This window comes from Lycium barbarum, chromosome 12 (assembly GCF_019175385.1).
Source record: "Lycium barbarum isolate Lr01 chromosome 12, ASM1917538v2, whole genome shotgun sequence".
NCBI lineage: Eukaryota > Viridiplantae > Streptophyta > Magnoliopsida > Solanales > Solanaceae > Lycium > Lycium barbarum.
In genome coordinates this window covers 103,756,868-103,772,186 of record NC_083348.1, presented here as the reverse complement: position 1 = coordinate 103,772,186, position 15,319 = coordinate 103,756,868, and the positions used below count along the sequence as shown (strand labels likewise).

Here is a 15,319-nt window from a genome sequence, read left to right as displayed (position 1 = left end):
TATCTTTAAGCCTTCTTCAATTGTTGATCTGTGTAATATTGTGATACGAGCTCGGTTCTGAGAGCCCGAGCTGCCTAGCTGGTAACTCTTGAGGATCCATCACTGCTCATTCGTGGTTTGGCTGTTCTTGCTTATCTTTATAATTGTTATTCATTGTTCTATAATCATCCGTGTTAAATTAAACTGCATATCCTTTGAACCGCGTACAAATTTAATTGTTATCCAATTTTAAGGTTAAACAAGCTTATAATCTAAAAAAGTGCTTAGAATAAGCTAAAAAAAAAATAAGCTGGCTCACCAACTTTTTTTTTTTTGCTTATAAGCTGTTTTTTTATCAAATCAGCTTATAAGCAATTTTTTTAAGCTAAGCCATACGGGCTCTAAAGCAAAGCTTCCTATGCCTTCACTTAATTCACCTCCCAAATTTGAATCATTTAGTACTCTTGCCAAAAAAATAAAGAAATCTATTATAGACTGCCATCCAACAATATGATATACACAAGCAATAAAAGAGAATTCTTACATTCCAGTTACATTGGCATTGACACAAAGTCTAATCCATATGGGACCCATCCAGGAAGCAAAGAGTAGGCCAAGACTAGTACATAAACTATTTATTGCAAATTTTTGGGAGCAAGAAAACAAAACAAAGTCATTAACTTCACCTTTCTTTTTACACAAAAAAATCCAACAAAACAAACTATTTATTGCAAATAAACAAGCAGAAATTTTTCCAATTCTTGTGTCAAATCTTTCATTTTCTTCCGTCTGAAATCTTAATTTTTTCCTTGTGGTCCTTTCTGCAACGTAGGGTATGATTTCCAACCTTGCAAATTTCAAGTGGAACTGCTTTGTTTGGCTAACACTGTTAGAATTGTCAAAGCTATCGTAGGATCGTACCTTCTGCTTCTGTTATCTCTATATATAGAAAGGATGTCTCCTCCATATGTACTCCAAATTAAGCTTAGAGCCCCATATTACAAGTGGTATTTCCATAATATATATAAACATGTCGTTGGTTATGGCATCCCTCAAGAATTTGTTGCTATCCCCTCTCCGTAGTTTCATTCACAAAGATTTTCATGATGTCGTTCAGAGAATGACTCTCGTCGACAAACTTTTTTTTCTGGTAATTCTTTAGTCAGTTAATTTTATTGCCCAGTTCTTGATTGACTTAATGATTTAGAAACACCTAGATTTTACCTTTTCAACTGATGGGAAGACAGCCTCGTACGATAAACTTTTGCTGCTTTGTTTTTTTTGGGTTATATTTTTCTTTAATTAATGTTTTTTTAAAAAAAAAAGAAGGAAAAAAGGTACAATGATCAGTAGAGAAGATTACACCGTGGGATTATCCTGCGTATGTTGTATGTTGATCAATAGAGAAGATTACACCAATACCCCTACATATCAAGTTGAGGAAAGAGGGCATATCCTCTACATTTCTTTTTACACTTTGCATATATTAAACGGAAAAGGGCCAAAATTACTCCTGAACTTTAAAAAATAGTTCATTCATACCTTTCGTTATACTTTAGGGTCAATTATACCCTTACCGTTATACTATGGGGTCAATTATACCCTTATGTCTAACGGCTGCCACGTGGCATCATCTCAGCCCTTTAAAATTATTTTACCCTCAAATAACTTTTTACCCACTAAAATAACTCAAAACGACCCGAATTTTTTTTTCCAGCAAAAATAATACGGAATTATTTTTATATTTTTTCTGGAAAAAAAATTCCGCATTATTTTTGCTGGAAAAAAATATTCGGGTCGTTTTGAGTTATTTTAGTGGGTAAAAAATTATTTGAGGGTAAAATAATTTTGAAGGGCTGAGATGATGCCACGTGGCAGCCGTTAGACATAAGGGTATAATTGATCCCATAGTATAACTGTAAGGGTATAATTGGCCCTAAAGTATAACGAAGGGTATGGATGAACTATTTTTCAAAGTTCAGGGGTAATTTTGACCCTTTTCCGTATATTAAATCTCCCTACATATCAAGTTGAGGAAAGAGGGCATATCCTCTACATTTCTTTTTACACTTTGCATATATTAAATCTGAAAAAACAGAGGATGTGCGAATTGGACTCACAAGTAGGAGTGTTGATGGTTTGGTTAAATTGATCCAAACCGATTAAATAAATTGATATTTTTTTTGGATTTAATTTGGTGATTTTAAATTTTTAAAATCGATAATATGTGGGTTGGTTTTGGTTTTAATCGACAAATTATATTCGACTTTTATAATTATATATATGCATAATATATATATTAAATTGGATCGAAATTACCATAGAATTCACGAAGTTTATCACAAATGTTTCTTCCATATGGATTAGCCAATCTTTCTTGTGTCATAAGAAGATAAAATTTCAAAAATCTTTAGCTTTTGAGTATTTTAACTTACATAGAATATATCCAAAGACACTGTATAGTTGGATATATTTGATTTGTTCTGAGTTTATTTTAACACAATGATGTTACAGTCACCTTATAAATATGTTGTCACTTTATTTGTTTGTTTAATGTGATGAAATAATAGTAGAAAAAGGACAATGTATATTTATGTATGGTTAAAAATCGAATAATCGAACCAAAACTGACAACAACCAAACCGATAAATATATATTATATTTAGTTTGATTTGGTTTTCATATTTAAAAACCGACTAAGTTGGTTTGGTTTTGATTTTGACCAAAAACCGGCCCAAACCACCCGTGAACACCCCTACTCGCAAGAAATGGCGGCTTTCTAGTACTAGTAAAGATATTGATCAGCAAGGTACGTAGTATGATTTTTTTTTGTCCGCCCGAACTGAGTTTTAAACGATATTGAATTTGAAGAATATTTTGAGATACCAATATTGAGCTGATTACGAATCTGTTTCACCTATTATCGCTCAATTTGTTTGTTGTGCTCCTCGATCTGAAAATAAATTGTCTGTTACAGAGTCAAGGTCCAAATAATCTCTTACCTCTTGGCGTTATCTTTCAATGTGTTCTTAGTGATAATTTTACTCAATCACAATTATTTTTATCTTTTTTTTTTTCTGCGGTTTAATTAAAGTGACATGATGCAGATGGTTCATTTCGTTGATAAACTGAATCTGTGGCACCGGCTACCGGTGTTCTTGGGGATACTTTATCTCGGAGCCCGGCAACATCTTCTAAAGAAATACAAGTTGATCAACGTCGGTGAAACTCCTGCCGGCATCAGATCAAATCCGGCGGATTACCCTTATAGAACTGCTGATGGAAAATACAACGACCCTTTCAATAAAGGGGCAGGCAGTGAATTTTCATTTTTCGGGAGGAATATGCTACCTGTTGATCAGCTTAACGAGGTATATAGACTACTGCTTCTTATTAGTTTATAAGCATGTCAAACTGACTTATAAGTAATCTTTAGTTTATGTAAGCGTTTGATAAACACTCTTTCTTATTTAATATAACAAGCCATCGCCATTAGGTTGTGAGTCTAAGGTGTAGCAGGTTTGGCTTGACTCCTATCATGTTATATTAATAAGTCGGTTATCCTCAATTTATGATTTTTCAACTAATAAACGTGTCTCAGTTGACCAAGTTTTTAACTATCTTATCCTTAAATTTTTTCGAATTTCATAATAACTTTTTTCTAATTACATAATTTCTTTCTATTATGACCGGAATTAGACCGGACCAGTGTGTCCGATCACGTCGGTATGAGAAAACCCTATTCTAAGTGTAATATTCAAATTATAATACAATCGTAATTATGGTAATATATGATTTATAGTCTTATTAGAATATTACACTTAGAATAGGATTTTCTCACACTGACGTCACCGGACACACTGATACGGTCTAATTCCGGTCATAATACTTTCTCAAACCAAAACATCTAACTTCTCCTTCACTCTATATCGGTCTTTGCTCCTTTAATTTCTTTACAAGGATACTTTTGAATTTATTACTTTTGTTAGAAAAAGTTAAGGATAGTTTAGTTATTTTAACAAAAGAACAACTTATCGGCACTTTGCAAAACACGTAGTATTATTATTTATTATCCATTTCACCACTTCTTGTTGTTATTACTGCTTACTATTATTGTCTATTATTACTGATGCCTTTTCTTCTCTCCTTGAGCCGAGGGTCTATCGGAAACGACCTCTCTACCTGTCACAAGGTAGAGGTAAAGTCTGGTACACTGCATCCTCCCCAGACCCCACCTATTGGGGTTACACTGGGTCATTGTTGTTGTTTAATTTCACCACTTCTATCTATCTTTTTCCTCTCTCGTTTTTTAATTTCTTTTCTGACCCCAATTTTTTAAAAATGTTCAGTGTGCTAAATGTAATTTGTCGTACCGTCTTTTATTTTAACTTTGAAGGTAGATTTTTGAGTTCTGATTGTCATTTATAAAATCACTTATTAGAAGCAATTTTCTCTTTTTTATTTTACTTTCTAAATCCATGAATAATTTTTAAATTTCTATATAGGCAGTCCAAGTAAATTAGATGAAAAAAGAAAAGATAAAAATACATCATGATACTAGAAATTAAAAAAAAGAAATATAAAAAAATTAAGAGGATGAAGCTTATAATATAATATAATAAAGGCCAAAGTAGACGCTACAGTTTAAAATCACTATTTTAATTACTGACTAGATAAATCTACAGAGGTGCGGCGGGGTGGCGGAGGGGTTGGGGTTGTGGAATTTTTTAATTTCTCTCAGTACGTTATACCCATTGCAAAGTTTAGTTACATGTATTACCAGAAGTGGTGCACTACTAAAAAAAAAAAAAGGAAAAAGAAAAATACATTAAGGAGGAATTGATCCTTGTTCTTCTTGGTAAATAAAAATGTTGTTAATCAAGTGTATCATTAAGTCTTTTTGTAACATGACTGCCATCAGGTAATATTACATCGATTTAAGATATCTAGTATTACGGAAAGACTCCATGTGTTCACGTGCCCCAAAATCCATACATAAAAACGCCCCTGCATATATATTACCTTATAAATACTTAGTTTTGTGTAAATATTAGTTCCTCCATTTTTAGCTGCCTCACTTTATCTTTCGTCCGTGTCAAAAACAAATGACACTCTTCTAAATTTGAAACAACCCTTAACTTTACGTTTATGTTCATTCACCTTAATTAAGGAGAAGTTTTATAATTACACAAATGTTATATGGCATGTTTAAGGTCACAAGTTTCAGAAAATTTATAGTCACGGTCACAAGTTTCAGAAAATTTACACTCACAAATGTTATAACATGATAAGACCATAAATTTTAAAAATCACTATTTCTTTCTTAAACTATAGTCTATTCAAACTATATCACGTAAATTGGACCTGAGGAATTACTTCAAGAGAGCTTATTTGATCTTTGATTAAGTGTTGGTTTCAAACTGGATCAAGTGTTGGTTTCAAACTGTTTTTCACTTTTTCATTTATTTAAAAAAAAAATTGAAAATATTTTTTCATTAATGCAGTTAAAGAAGCCAGATCCTATGATTGTAGCAACAAAGCTGCTAGCACGCAGAAATTTTGTGGACACAGGAAAACAATTTAACATGATCGCTGCATCTTGGATACAATTTATGATTCATGATTGGATCGATCATTTGGAAGACACTCACCAGGTAAGCCTACTTGTATTTTTTTCAATTCAGAAAAGGGTCATATTTGCTCCTGCGCTCTCAGAAAAGAGTTATATTTGTCCTTCGTTATACTCTTTTGATATATTTGCCTTCCATTCAACTCTTTTGAGGGCCCCATTTTTTTCTTAAAGATTTATTTTATGTATAAATTGTTGCCTCAAGTCAGTGGCGGATCTAGGATTTTCATTCAGGGTGTTTGAAAAAAAGAAGAAGCTAAATATACACTGTAATTTTTTGCTGAGGGTGTTCAAAAGTTAATATATGCACATAAATACAAAAAATTTACCCTATATATACACTGTAATTTTTTGCCGAAAGTGTTCGGGTGAACACCCTCACTTGAACGTGGATCCACCCCTGCTCAAGTCAAGGAAGTTTTTCAAAATTAAAATTGATAAAACTTTATCTAAGATCAACAACATCGCAAGGAGATTGATGAATAAGCTATATAATCAATTGAAAATTGTTTGAAAAAATCCATTATAAAACAGTAATTAATAACTTCGCATCTAAAACAATATAAAAGTAGACTTTAAATAAAAATATATATGACATCTTTTCTTTAATAAAAATTAGGGCCTCTGTTTGAAGTTGGCTTTAGGCACTTAATGTTGTTGAGACGATCCTGACTACATGAAAATGCCACTGTATTAAGGCTGCTATGGGGCAAGTTTCATGACATTTTCTTCACAAATTTTATTTGGCTAGGCTAACTGTGTAGCAAAGAGGTTGATAAAATCTGAGTTGCTAAAGTTAGTGATGAATTATTACAAAAATATTAATAATAGATTGAACAAGAATATATGTGAATAAGAAAATCATATTAGTCATATGGTTACGGCACCTAACTATTAAAAATATTGAAGTGCATGATATCCCTGCGATATCTATTTTTAAAGAGAAAATTCCATTAAATGATTAAATGATTAACTAAAAAAATGATTAACTTATGCCAAGTGTCCCTAATCTAAACTAGAACTTGGGAAAAATGGAGAGAGCAGAAATGGAGAGGAGCCAATCCAAGTATTTCTACACAGTTGTTATTCAATTTGTGAAAAATATTTGAGGTATATTAAGGTTTATTTTGGCACTGTAAATTTTGTGCACAGATTGAGCTTAGTGCACCTAAAGAAGTTGCAAGTGAGTGCCCTCTCAAGTCCTTTAAGTTTTACAAGTCCAAGGAAATTCCTACGGGCTCTTATGAAATTAAGACTGGTTACTTGAACAGGCGTACCCCCTGGTGGTAAGATTTCATACTACAATAACATTTTTTCCTTAATGACCTAGAAATTTATCTGAGTATATATCAACTCCGTCAAAGAAATTGTATCATTTATTCTTTATTTTTTCTAATTTTGCTCACATAAGCATTGCATGTATCTAGACGGTTATTTATTGGATTTTTCACATGATGTAGGGATGTAAGCGAAGTATATGGTAGCAACACAGATGTTTTGAAGAAAGTAAGAACGTTTAAAGACGGGAAGTTGAAACTATCAGCTGATGGGCTCCTTGAACAAGACGAAAATGGAAAAATCATATCTGGTGATGTTCGCAACACTTGGGCGGGACTTTTGGCTCTGCAGGCTCTCTTTGTTCAAGAGCATAATGTTGTTTGTGACGCCTTGAAGGTAATAATATTATTAGAGTTTTACTTCTATGTATGTTTATATTGGAGATTATAAATTTTTAAGTATTTTTACAACTTGAGTTGATATTCAAATTTTTAGAAAGAATATCCAGAATTGGAGGATGAAGACTTGTATCGTCACGCAAGGCTTGTTACTTCTGCTGTAATTGCAAAAGTTCACACTATAGATTGGACTGTTGAGCTTCTTAAAACCGACACCCTTCTTGCAGGAATGTGTGCCAATTGGTCAGCACTCTCACACATTAGTTATTTTTCTTTTGTCATACTTTTAATTAGTATGACTGTGACTAGAATTAATTTATATCGCAGGTATGGATTGCTAGGGAAGAAGTTCAAGGATACATTTGGGCACATTGGAGTTTTCGTTTTGAGTGGTTATGTGGGAATGAAGAAACCTGAGAATCATGGAGTGCCCTATTCCTTGACAGAGGAATTTGTGAGTGTCTATCGAATGCATCAACTCCTACCCGATAAACTTCAGTTGAGGAATATCAATGCTACTCCTGGACCAAACAAATCTCCCCCTTTGACCGATGAGTAAGGTATCATCGACTCTCTCTCTCTTTGCACATATATATGTGTGTGTGGGTGGGGTGTACTGTTGAGATGCTCAATCGAGCTTAATCAAGCAATAATGGCGGAGAAATAAGGAGAAGCCCTAACGGGTCAGAGAAGAGAGAAAGTCAAAATAATGAAATGAACTTGTTGTTGTTTTCATTCCCAAAATATCTGTGTATATACAAAAATGAGACTAAAGTGAATTAAAAATAACACAGTAAAGAAATATAATTGGGCCGGGTCATGCTTAAGTGATTGGGCCTTCTGTGTTGGTCTTCACACCCCCCCCCCCCCCTCAAGCTGGAGAGTGGGGACACACCCAGCTTGGATAAGGTGCCATGATGGATTGCACCAGGAAGAGGTTTCGTCATAATATCAACCAACTGATCAGCAGTGGAGATGTAGTGTAAGGTGATTAATCCAGATGACAAACATTCACGAACATAGTGACAATCAATCTCGATGTGTTGTCATACTCCATTTTAACCGGGTTAAATTAGAAGTACGACATATTGGTGATTCCTATTTGTTTTGTTTTAAGGAGTCGCCACCTAATTAATTTAACGGTGAATTAGGACACCTAAATGTTAACTAAGGTAAAGTGAAAACTAAACCTCCGTTAATAGTCTGCTTAACCAGTGTGATTCTAGGTAAGGGCTCTATATTATCCTAAAGGGAAGGAGTTAGGCATCCTTTAGAATCCGCTAACTACGGTTGTCCGGCTAAACTTAGGTTAATTAATTAGGGCTAAAGATGCAAATATAATATTTAAAATTAAAGAAAATAGCTTATAAATACTACTAAAGTTTTAAAGAAAATATAAAATGTTGCTTAAGATGAGGTTTAGAGAAAATATAATGATTTGCATAAAAGAAGATTTTAAATGTCATTTTGAATAAAACTTATGAAAATTGCTAAAGCTCTAAATAATGATGCTTTTTAAAATAAGATTTGCATAGAATATATAAATAGAAGAAAACCCGGGTTTGTGCAGCGTTTTAATAAATATTTGAAACAACTCAAATGGTGAGATATTAATGATTCTTTTTTTTTTTTTACGATTTAAGAGTATAAACAAAAATACAAAATAGCTAGTGTGAATTTTAAATAAAACTTATATTGTATCAATATGGTGATGTAGAAATACTTCATTTTTTCTTTAAATATGATGGAAAAGGGACATAAGCTTCCTTCCTTTTCATTAGCTTTATTAATTATGCTTAACTAAAATGATGTGTGATTGATTCCAAATTTGAAGAGTTATTTAAGAAAATATGCTTGAATTTATATTTACGTATTAGTGGTGTTTTGGAAATCAAAAATATGAATTTATGCCATCAATTATTCTAGAAGCAAATATTATAGATTCTATGAATGATTTTAATGTGGAAAGAAGAAAATGAAACTTATGGGATTAATTATTGGTTTTATTTAAACTAACTACCCATTATTAAAACTAAACCTACTAATTATTTAAGATTTATCTAAACTAAGAAAACAAAACAAGCAAAGAGTTAGTTGCATAATACAAATTAATATGCACAAAATAAATAGAGGAATACATAATTTGAATGGGCTCAGCCCGTTTTAAAGAGAGCTGCTGCAATCGGATTGTTGTTGTTGTGGACCGTTCCAGTCCATTGGGCTTGGGCCACAGAGTTTTATGGATCATTTTTTGCTGCGGACAGAGGGCTGAACACGAGAGGAGTCTTGTTGGGCTTTTAGCCCAACGCCAAATGCGGGAGATGACGAGTCACTTGGACTCGTACGCGATAGTCATGCATAAAATAAAAGTAAAAGGATTAGGAAATGAGCAGATTAGATAAGGAAAATAAATAGACAAAGGTGAATTCTTAGACAAAAAGCATAACCAGCAGAGTCTAACGAGATACAAGTTCCAAAGAAAATCAACATGAAACTTAATTGCAAGCCAAACTAAAATCCATAGAGTTTAAAAATCGCTGTACTAGTCATTTTTAGGGACTTGATTTTTCTAGCTTAGCTACTGGTTCATACAAGTATAAGTTAGATATCAAATCTATGTGATGGTTTTAGTTATAGACTCAAATACCAAAGGTTGAAGACAGTAGCAGCTAGCTAATTAATTGATATTGCTTCGAAAATATGTATGTAGACATATGTAATACTCATTAATGTTAAAGGTTAAAGACTGTGGCAGCTAGCCAATTGATTGATATTGCTTCGAAAACATGTGTGTAAACATATACAGGGAAATCCAATGCACTGCAGCAACAAAAAATAGAACTCCTCATCATCAAAGCATGACAATAAACTACTACCGAGTGCAAAAATAGAACCATATCCGAATAAAACATTACAGATAATCCAAATTGACCAGAAACCTAACAAACTTCAAAAGATAAGAGAAACAGAGGACTCAAATCACCAACCATCACTGATGCGTTCTATATTGCAGTGATTTAAACCTTAGTCAAAACATTAACAAATTAAATTAATGCATGAATGTGTTTGACTGGTTGGACATGAACATGCTTACGGAACCGACACATAAATAGTTCGAACTAGAAAGGAATCAGATAGACTGACTTGGACACTTCAAAATATGGCATGCTACTACCTAAAGGGCATGGCTTCTACAATGAACCGAACAGTTTTGGCACAAGAGGTAAACTAAACCAACTAAAAAAAAGCAACAATAGCCAGCCAAACAAACTTAATCTGCATAAAGATTCTTGCTGCTAGATACTTTGAGCTTATTTGCATACACAGTATGCAGGGATATACATAGATTAAGCATGTTTGAATCAGCCAAGGTAAGTGCTCGCAAACATTAGACTATTCTGATGAACTAAAACCAAACAACTCATGAGCGCAACAGCATAGCGAGCATTTTTAGCAAACTGAGTTTTGAGCCAATTAGGTATACATTTGATTACAAATCCACATGCTTGAGATAAGTTTAATCAGCAAAACATATAAGAGATGCACTTTCTTCAGTTTACTTTAAGCTTTGCATTCATAGATCAATATTTAGCATATCTAAAAAAAAAAAACAATTATCATACTCAAACCTTACACTCATACTTTCCTGTTGTATTCAAGCTAATTTATTAACATGATAACACATATTTGTCATCAGGTAATCCTCGCATTGGTGCAGTTTCTCAAATCAAAAAGCTAATACATGAACTAATACATCAAGGCTAAGCTAATTAACCAAATGTAGTACAAACTCATAAGTTGAATAAACTAATTCATATGTTAAATCATCTAATTCGTCTCACATACTAATCATATGAGGATTAACTTAACTCTTAATTGCATCAGACTAACCAAAAGATCCTTTATCAAGGCTAAATGACCACCACGTTACGCTAATCTAGCACATACTCGACTATGCAACAAGCAATATCAAACTGAACAGAACACCCAAATATTTTAACTTTGAGCCGAGATTAAACTAATTAGACAGGGATATTCATAATGCTACTAAGCTAAACTGAAATTAATTGACTAAAGGAGAGTTGTTCACATACTTAAACAGACTAAACTGAACTATCATAAATAGACATGCTTACTCACACGAGCAGACCAATACAGAAAACATATAAACAGGCTTATCTAAATCAACGCTAACACGTGATTAATTCCAGGACATACAGGCAAACAAAGATGAATTTAAAGCGTCAAGCTAATCTAAATTTGTATATAAAGCTAAAACAGTCACAGAATTAACTGAACGGGACTGAACATGTTTAATTTGACCAAAATAACTACGAACAAAAACGGAAGTACAACTAAGCGAAACAGATCCCATAAACAGTTTCAGACACTACAACAAATACCAAAAATAACTTAAGGGAAGGAAATTTACCTTCTTCGGGTGCAGCGAAGTGAGGCGAAGGTCTCGATATCTACTCGAACACTACAGAAATTTGAACTTGCGTATGCTCGGATTCAAACGAACATCCACAGCAAAAAAAAAAGAACAACATTTAATTTTGTGACGACATCGAAAAATTAAAAGCCGATATTTTGAAGGGGAACTGGAACAATTAAAGACTTGTGTTTCGAAATGACTATCAAGAAGTATTAAGGTATTTCTTAGGGGTTTCTGAATCGAAAAACCTCAGTTTCCTGGGGAATTTTTTAATCGAAAACCTCTTGCTTCTTGGGGGGGGGGGTTTCTTGAACCGAAAAATCCTCTCCTGAATGGATGTAAGGACTGGTATTTATAGTGGCGCATTAGGGTTTTTCTCGTGAAAGAGAGAGAGGAGCGAGAAACAGAGGCGTGGGAGATGACAGTGGGCGTGGGGAACAGGGCATGGTGGAGGCGGCAGAGGGGAGTGGGGGTGTCAGAGAGGTAACGTGGGAGAGAGGAGAGAGCGTGGAAGAGAAGGAAGAGAGAAGGGGGAGGCGCGGCGGAGAAAAGGAAAGGAAAATAAAATGAAAGGGAAACCTTAGGGTTTCCCTTATTTTGAAGCGGATGGGCCGGGTCGAAAGACTTAATGGACTGGGCTATTCAAATAAACGGTGGGCTGATCTGAAAAATATTAGGCTGCTGATTGTAAATGGACTGGATTAATTTGGGTTGGTTTGAAAATAATTGTCTGGGCTTGGACTTGGACTAAATAATTTGGCTGATGAAGAAACCAATTTTGGGTTTCTAATTGCAAATAAAAGACTTGTTTTAATTAATCGCATACTAAGTGTGCTAAAATAATATCTAATATAAAATATGTAATTATTAATGCTCAGATAATAAAAATGGTGTTGTAATAGCCGTGCAATAATATTTCGAAAATCCACAGTAAATAAACACTATTATTTAATTATGCAAAGATAAATGCGATGTGTATGCGTAAGCTGGTAAAGTGCCGAAATGATAAAAATTGTGAATTATAATAATAATAATAATAATAATAATAATAATAATAATAATAATAATAATAATAATAATAATAATAATAATAATGGCTAGTAACTGTAATAGAATAATGAAACGCCGGTATTGATAAAAGGCTAGTAATTATAGTAAAAAATAATATATATTTTTTTTATTTTCCAATAATATTAGAAGCGTAAATAGTAATTTCATTTCCTTGAACAACCCAACTACGTTCAGGTAACGATAACGTCTTTGACCTTGTGATGTAAGGATGGTCGGCCATCGAGTGTCAATACGAATCAACTCTCTATGGGGAATAAGATAAAAGAAACATAAAGTATAAACGATGTTAGTCTCATGAGCATATCTAGGTAAAGTCATGATCACGTAAAGTCACGTAGAATAAAATCAAACATGCTGTCAAACAAATGTAAACGATTATATCAAACAATAACGCGTCCTAATATGCATGTGACCTCTTTGTGCCAGAGGTAGGCCTAACGTTTGTTTGAAGGGTAAAGTGTGCCATAATACGTCATCCCGTTGATTTTGATTAATTAAACAAGTTCTATTTCTCAAAAAATAAAGTACAAAACAATGTAATATTTATTACATGTCAAATGAATACAACATAAAGTGTTTCCTAATAAAGTAAATAAAATTTCCTATGCCTAACTTCTAGTTCCATTTGTGATGTCCTTAATCTGCGTCATTTGTTGTACTCCAATGCAAATCCATACTTGTCATAAGACGTTAGTCATCCTCTCCCTCCTAAAGTTTAATTAATTAGAGCAAATACTCAATATTTAGGCACAGTTATCCTTCAAACATGCACATAAAGTATGTTTAATGTCACTTGGGGTCGTGAACCCGCTTGGACGTTTGGTAAAGTTGTCTAATGGATTTAATACACCAAGGGTATTAAACCTCCTAGGTCATGAAATGTATGCTCTTAATAAAGAGTGTTGGTTTAGCTCTATCTTAGGCTGACTAAGAGTGGGTTTACTGGACGCAAGGCTCCCGAGCGGACAACTCGAGTGAGAAGGCTACGCGGTCACCGTTATTCGGACACCCCGCGCATACGCCAACTCTCCTAAAAATTGGAATTTTGAAAGAGATTTGCGGGTGCGCAAAACACACCTCGTGTGTACGTGTGATAGTGTGAATTTTCCAGAAGTGGAGGAAGTATGAACGGAATGACAGTTTTATCAAAGCAAGTAACACATAAACAGTTTATATCAAACGAACAGTTTATATCAAATAAACAATTAATAGCATGTAAAAACAGTTAACAAATAAATAAAGTAATTAAAATAAGCACACAAAGCCTATTTAAACTAAGTCTGTTATGGTTAGAACCTAAGTGTGAGTCCCCAGCAGAGTCGCCAAGCTGTCATACCCCATTTTAACCGGGATTAAGTAGAGTACAACATATTGGAGATTCCTGTTTTTGTTTATGTTTTAAGGAGTCGCCACCTAATTATTTATGGTGAATTAGGACAGCTAAAGTTTATTAAAGTTATGTTTAAAGTTAACTCTGTTTAAGGTCTGCGAAACTTAAGATTCTAGGTAAGGGTTCAACTAATTTAAAGGGAAGGTATTAGGCATTCTCTAAATTCCATTAATAATGGTTAATCCGACCGGACTCAAATTTAACTAGGCTAAGCGTAAATATAGCATTCTAGATGTTTGGGAAATAACTTATAAATATTGCCAAAGTTTTAAAGGAAAATGTAATGATGTTATCAAAAATAAAACTCGTAAAATATAATAATTTATATGAAAAGATTTGAAAGTGAATTTGGAAATATAAGAGTCTTTGTGTAGGCGATAAGTTTAGCGAATTTGAAACTTTGAACAAAATTGCGTTAATATGATAATGCAAACAAAAGCTAGCTTCATTTTTTAATATGATACAAAGGACCTGAGTTTCTTTTCATTAACTTTAATTTTCCTCGGCTAGAGTATGCCTAGTCGGATGAATTCTTAAAAATAATGTTTATAAAGTATACTTGAGTCAATATTTACTTATCAATAATTCCTTAAGATTCCCAATATAGTAAGAATGAAAATATAATAAAAGTATATGTTCGTGGTTTCACGCCCTTGAAAGATCGATCGTTTTAATAAAAGCGAATACTATAAGTACTATAATCAATTTGGAAATAAGTAAAGTGGAATGGGTAAAAAGGGAAAAACCGATGGAACTAACTAATAGTTTTCTTAAAGTAACTACCCAATGTTTATAGAACTACCCTTACTATTTCTTATAATTCATAGAAAAGCTAAGAGGTAAAAAAAGATAAGATGATAATCATACAAAGTAAGTCAAATACATAGCAAAAATAAGGCAAAGAGAGAGAAGAGCGAATGGATCAGTCCGTCTCTGGACTGCTGCTGCTGTCACTGGGCTTAGTCCAGATTTTTGTACTCTTAGTTGGCTGCGGACAGAACTGGTGGGAAGGAGGTCATATTGGGCTTTTAGCCCGACGCCAAATGCGGAGGGAGATGAGTCCGAGGGACTCGTATGCGGTAGTCATGCATAAAACGGAAGAGAACGATTAGTACATAACCAACAAATAAGACCCA

The 15,319-nt window shown here is 33.5% G+C and overlaps 1 protein-coding gene across 1 annotated transcript; it reads left to right on the top strand.

The window, feature by feature from the left end:
• Positions 1 to 5,477: 5,477 nt before the first annotated feature.
• On the top strand, positions 5,478 to 7,881 carry LOC132624759 (alpha-dioxygenase 1-like). Its single transcript, XM_060339487.1, has 5 exons — positions 5,478 to 5,633; positions 6,761 to 6,894; positions 7,069 to 7,282; positions 7,382 to 7,527; positions 7,612 to 7,881. Exons 1-5 carry the CDS (start codon positions 5,478 to 5,480, stop codon positions 7,841 to 7,843), a joined length of 882 nt encoding a protein of 293 aa, XP_060195470.1. The 3' UTR covers positions 7,844 to 7,881.
• The last annotated feature ends 7,438 nt before the right edge of the window (positions 7,882 to 15,319 follow it).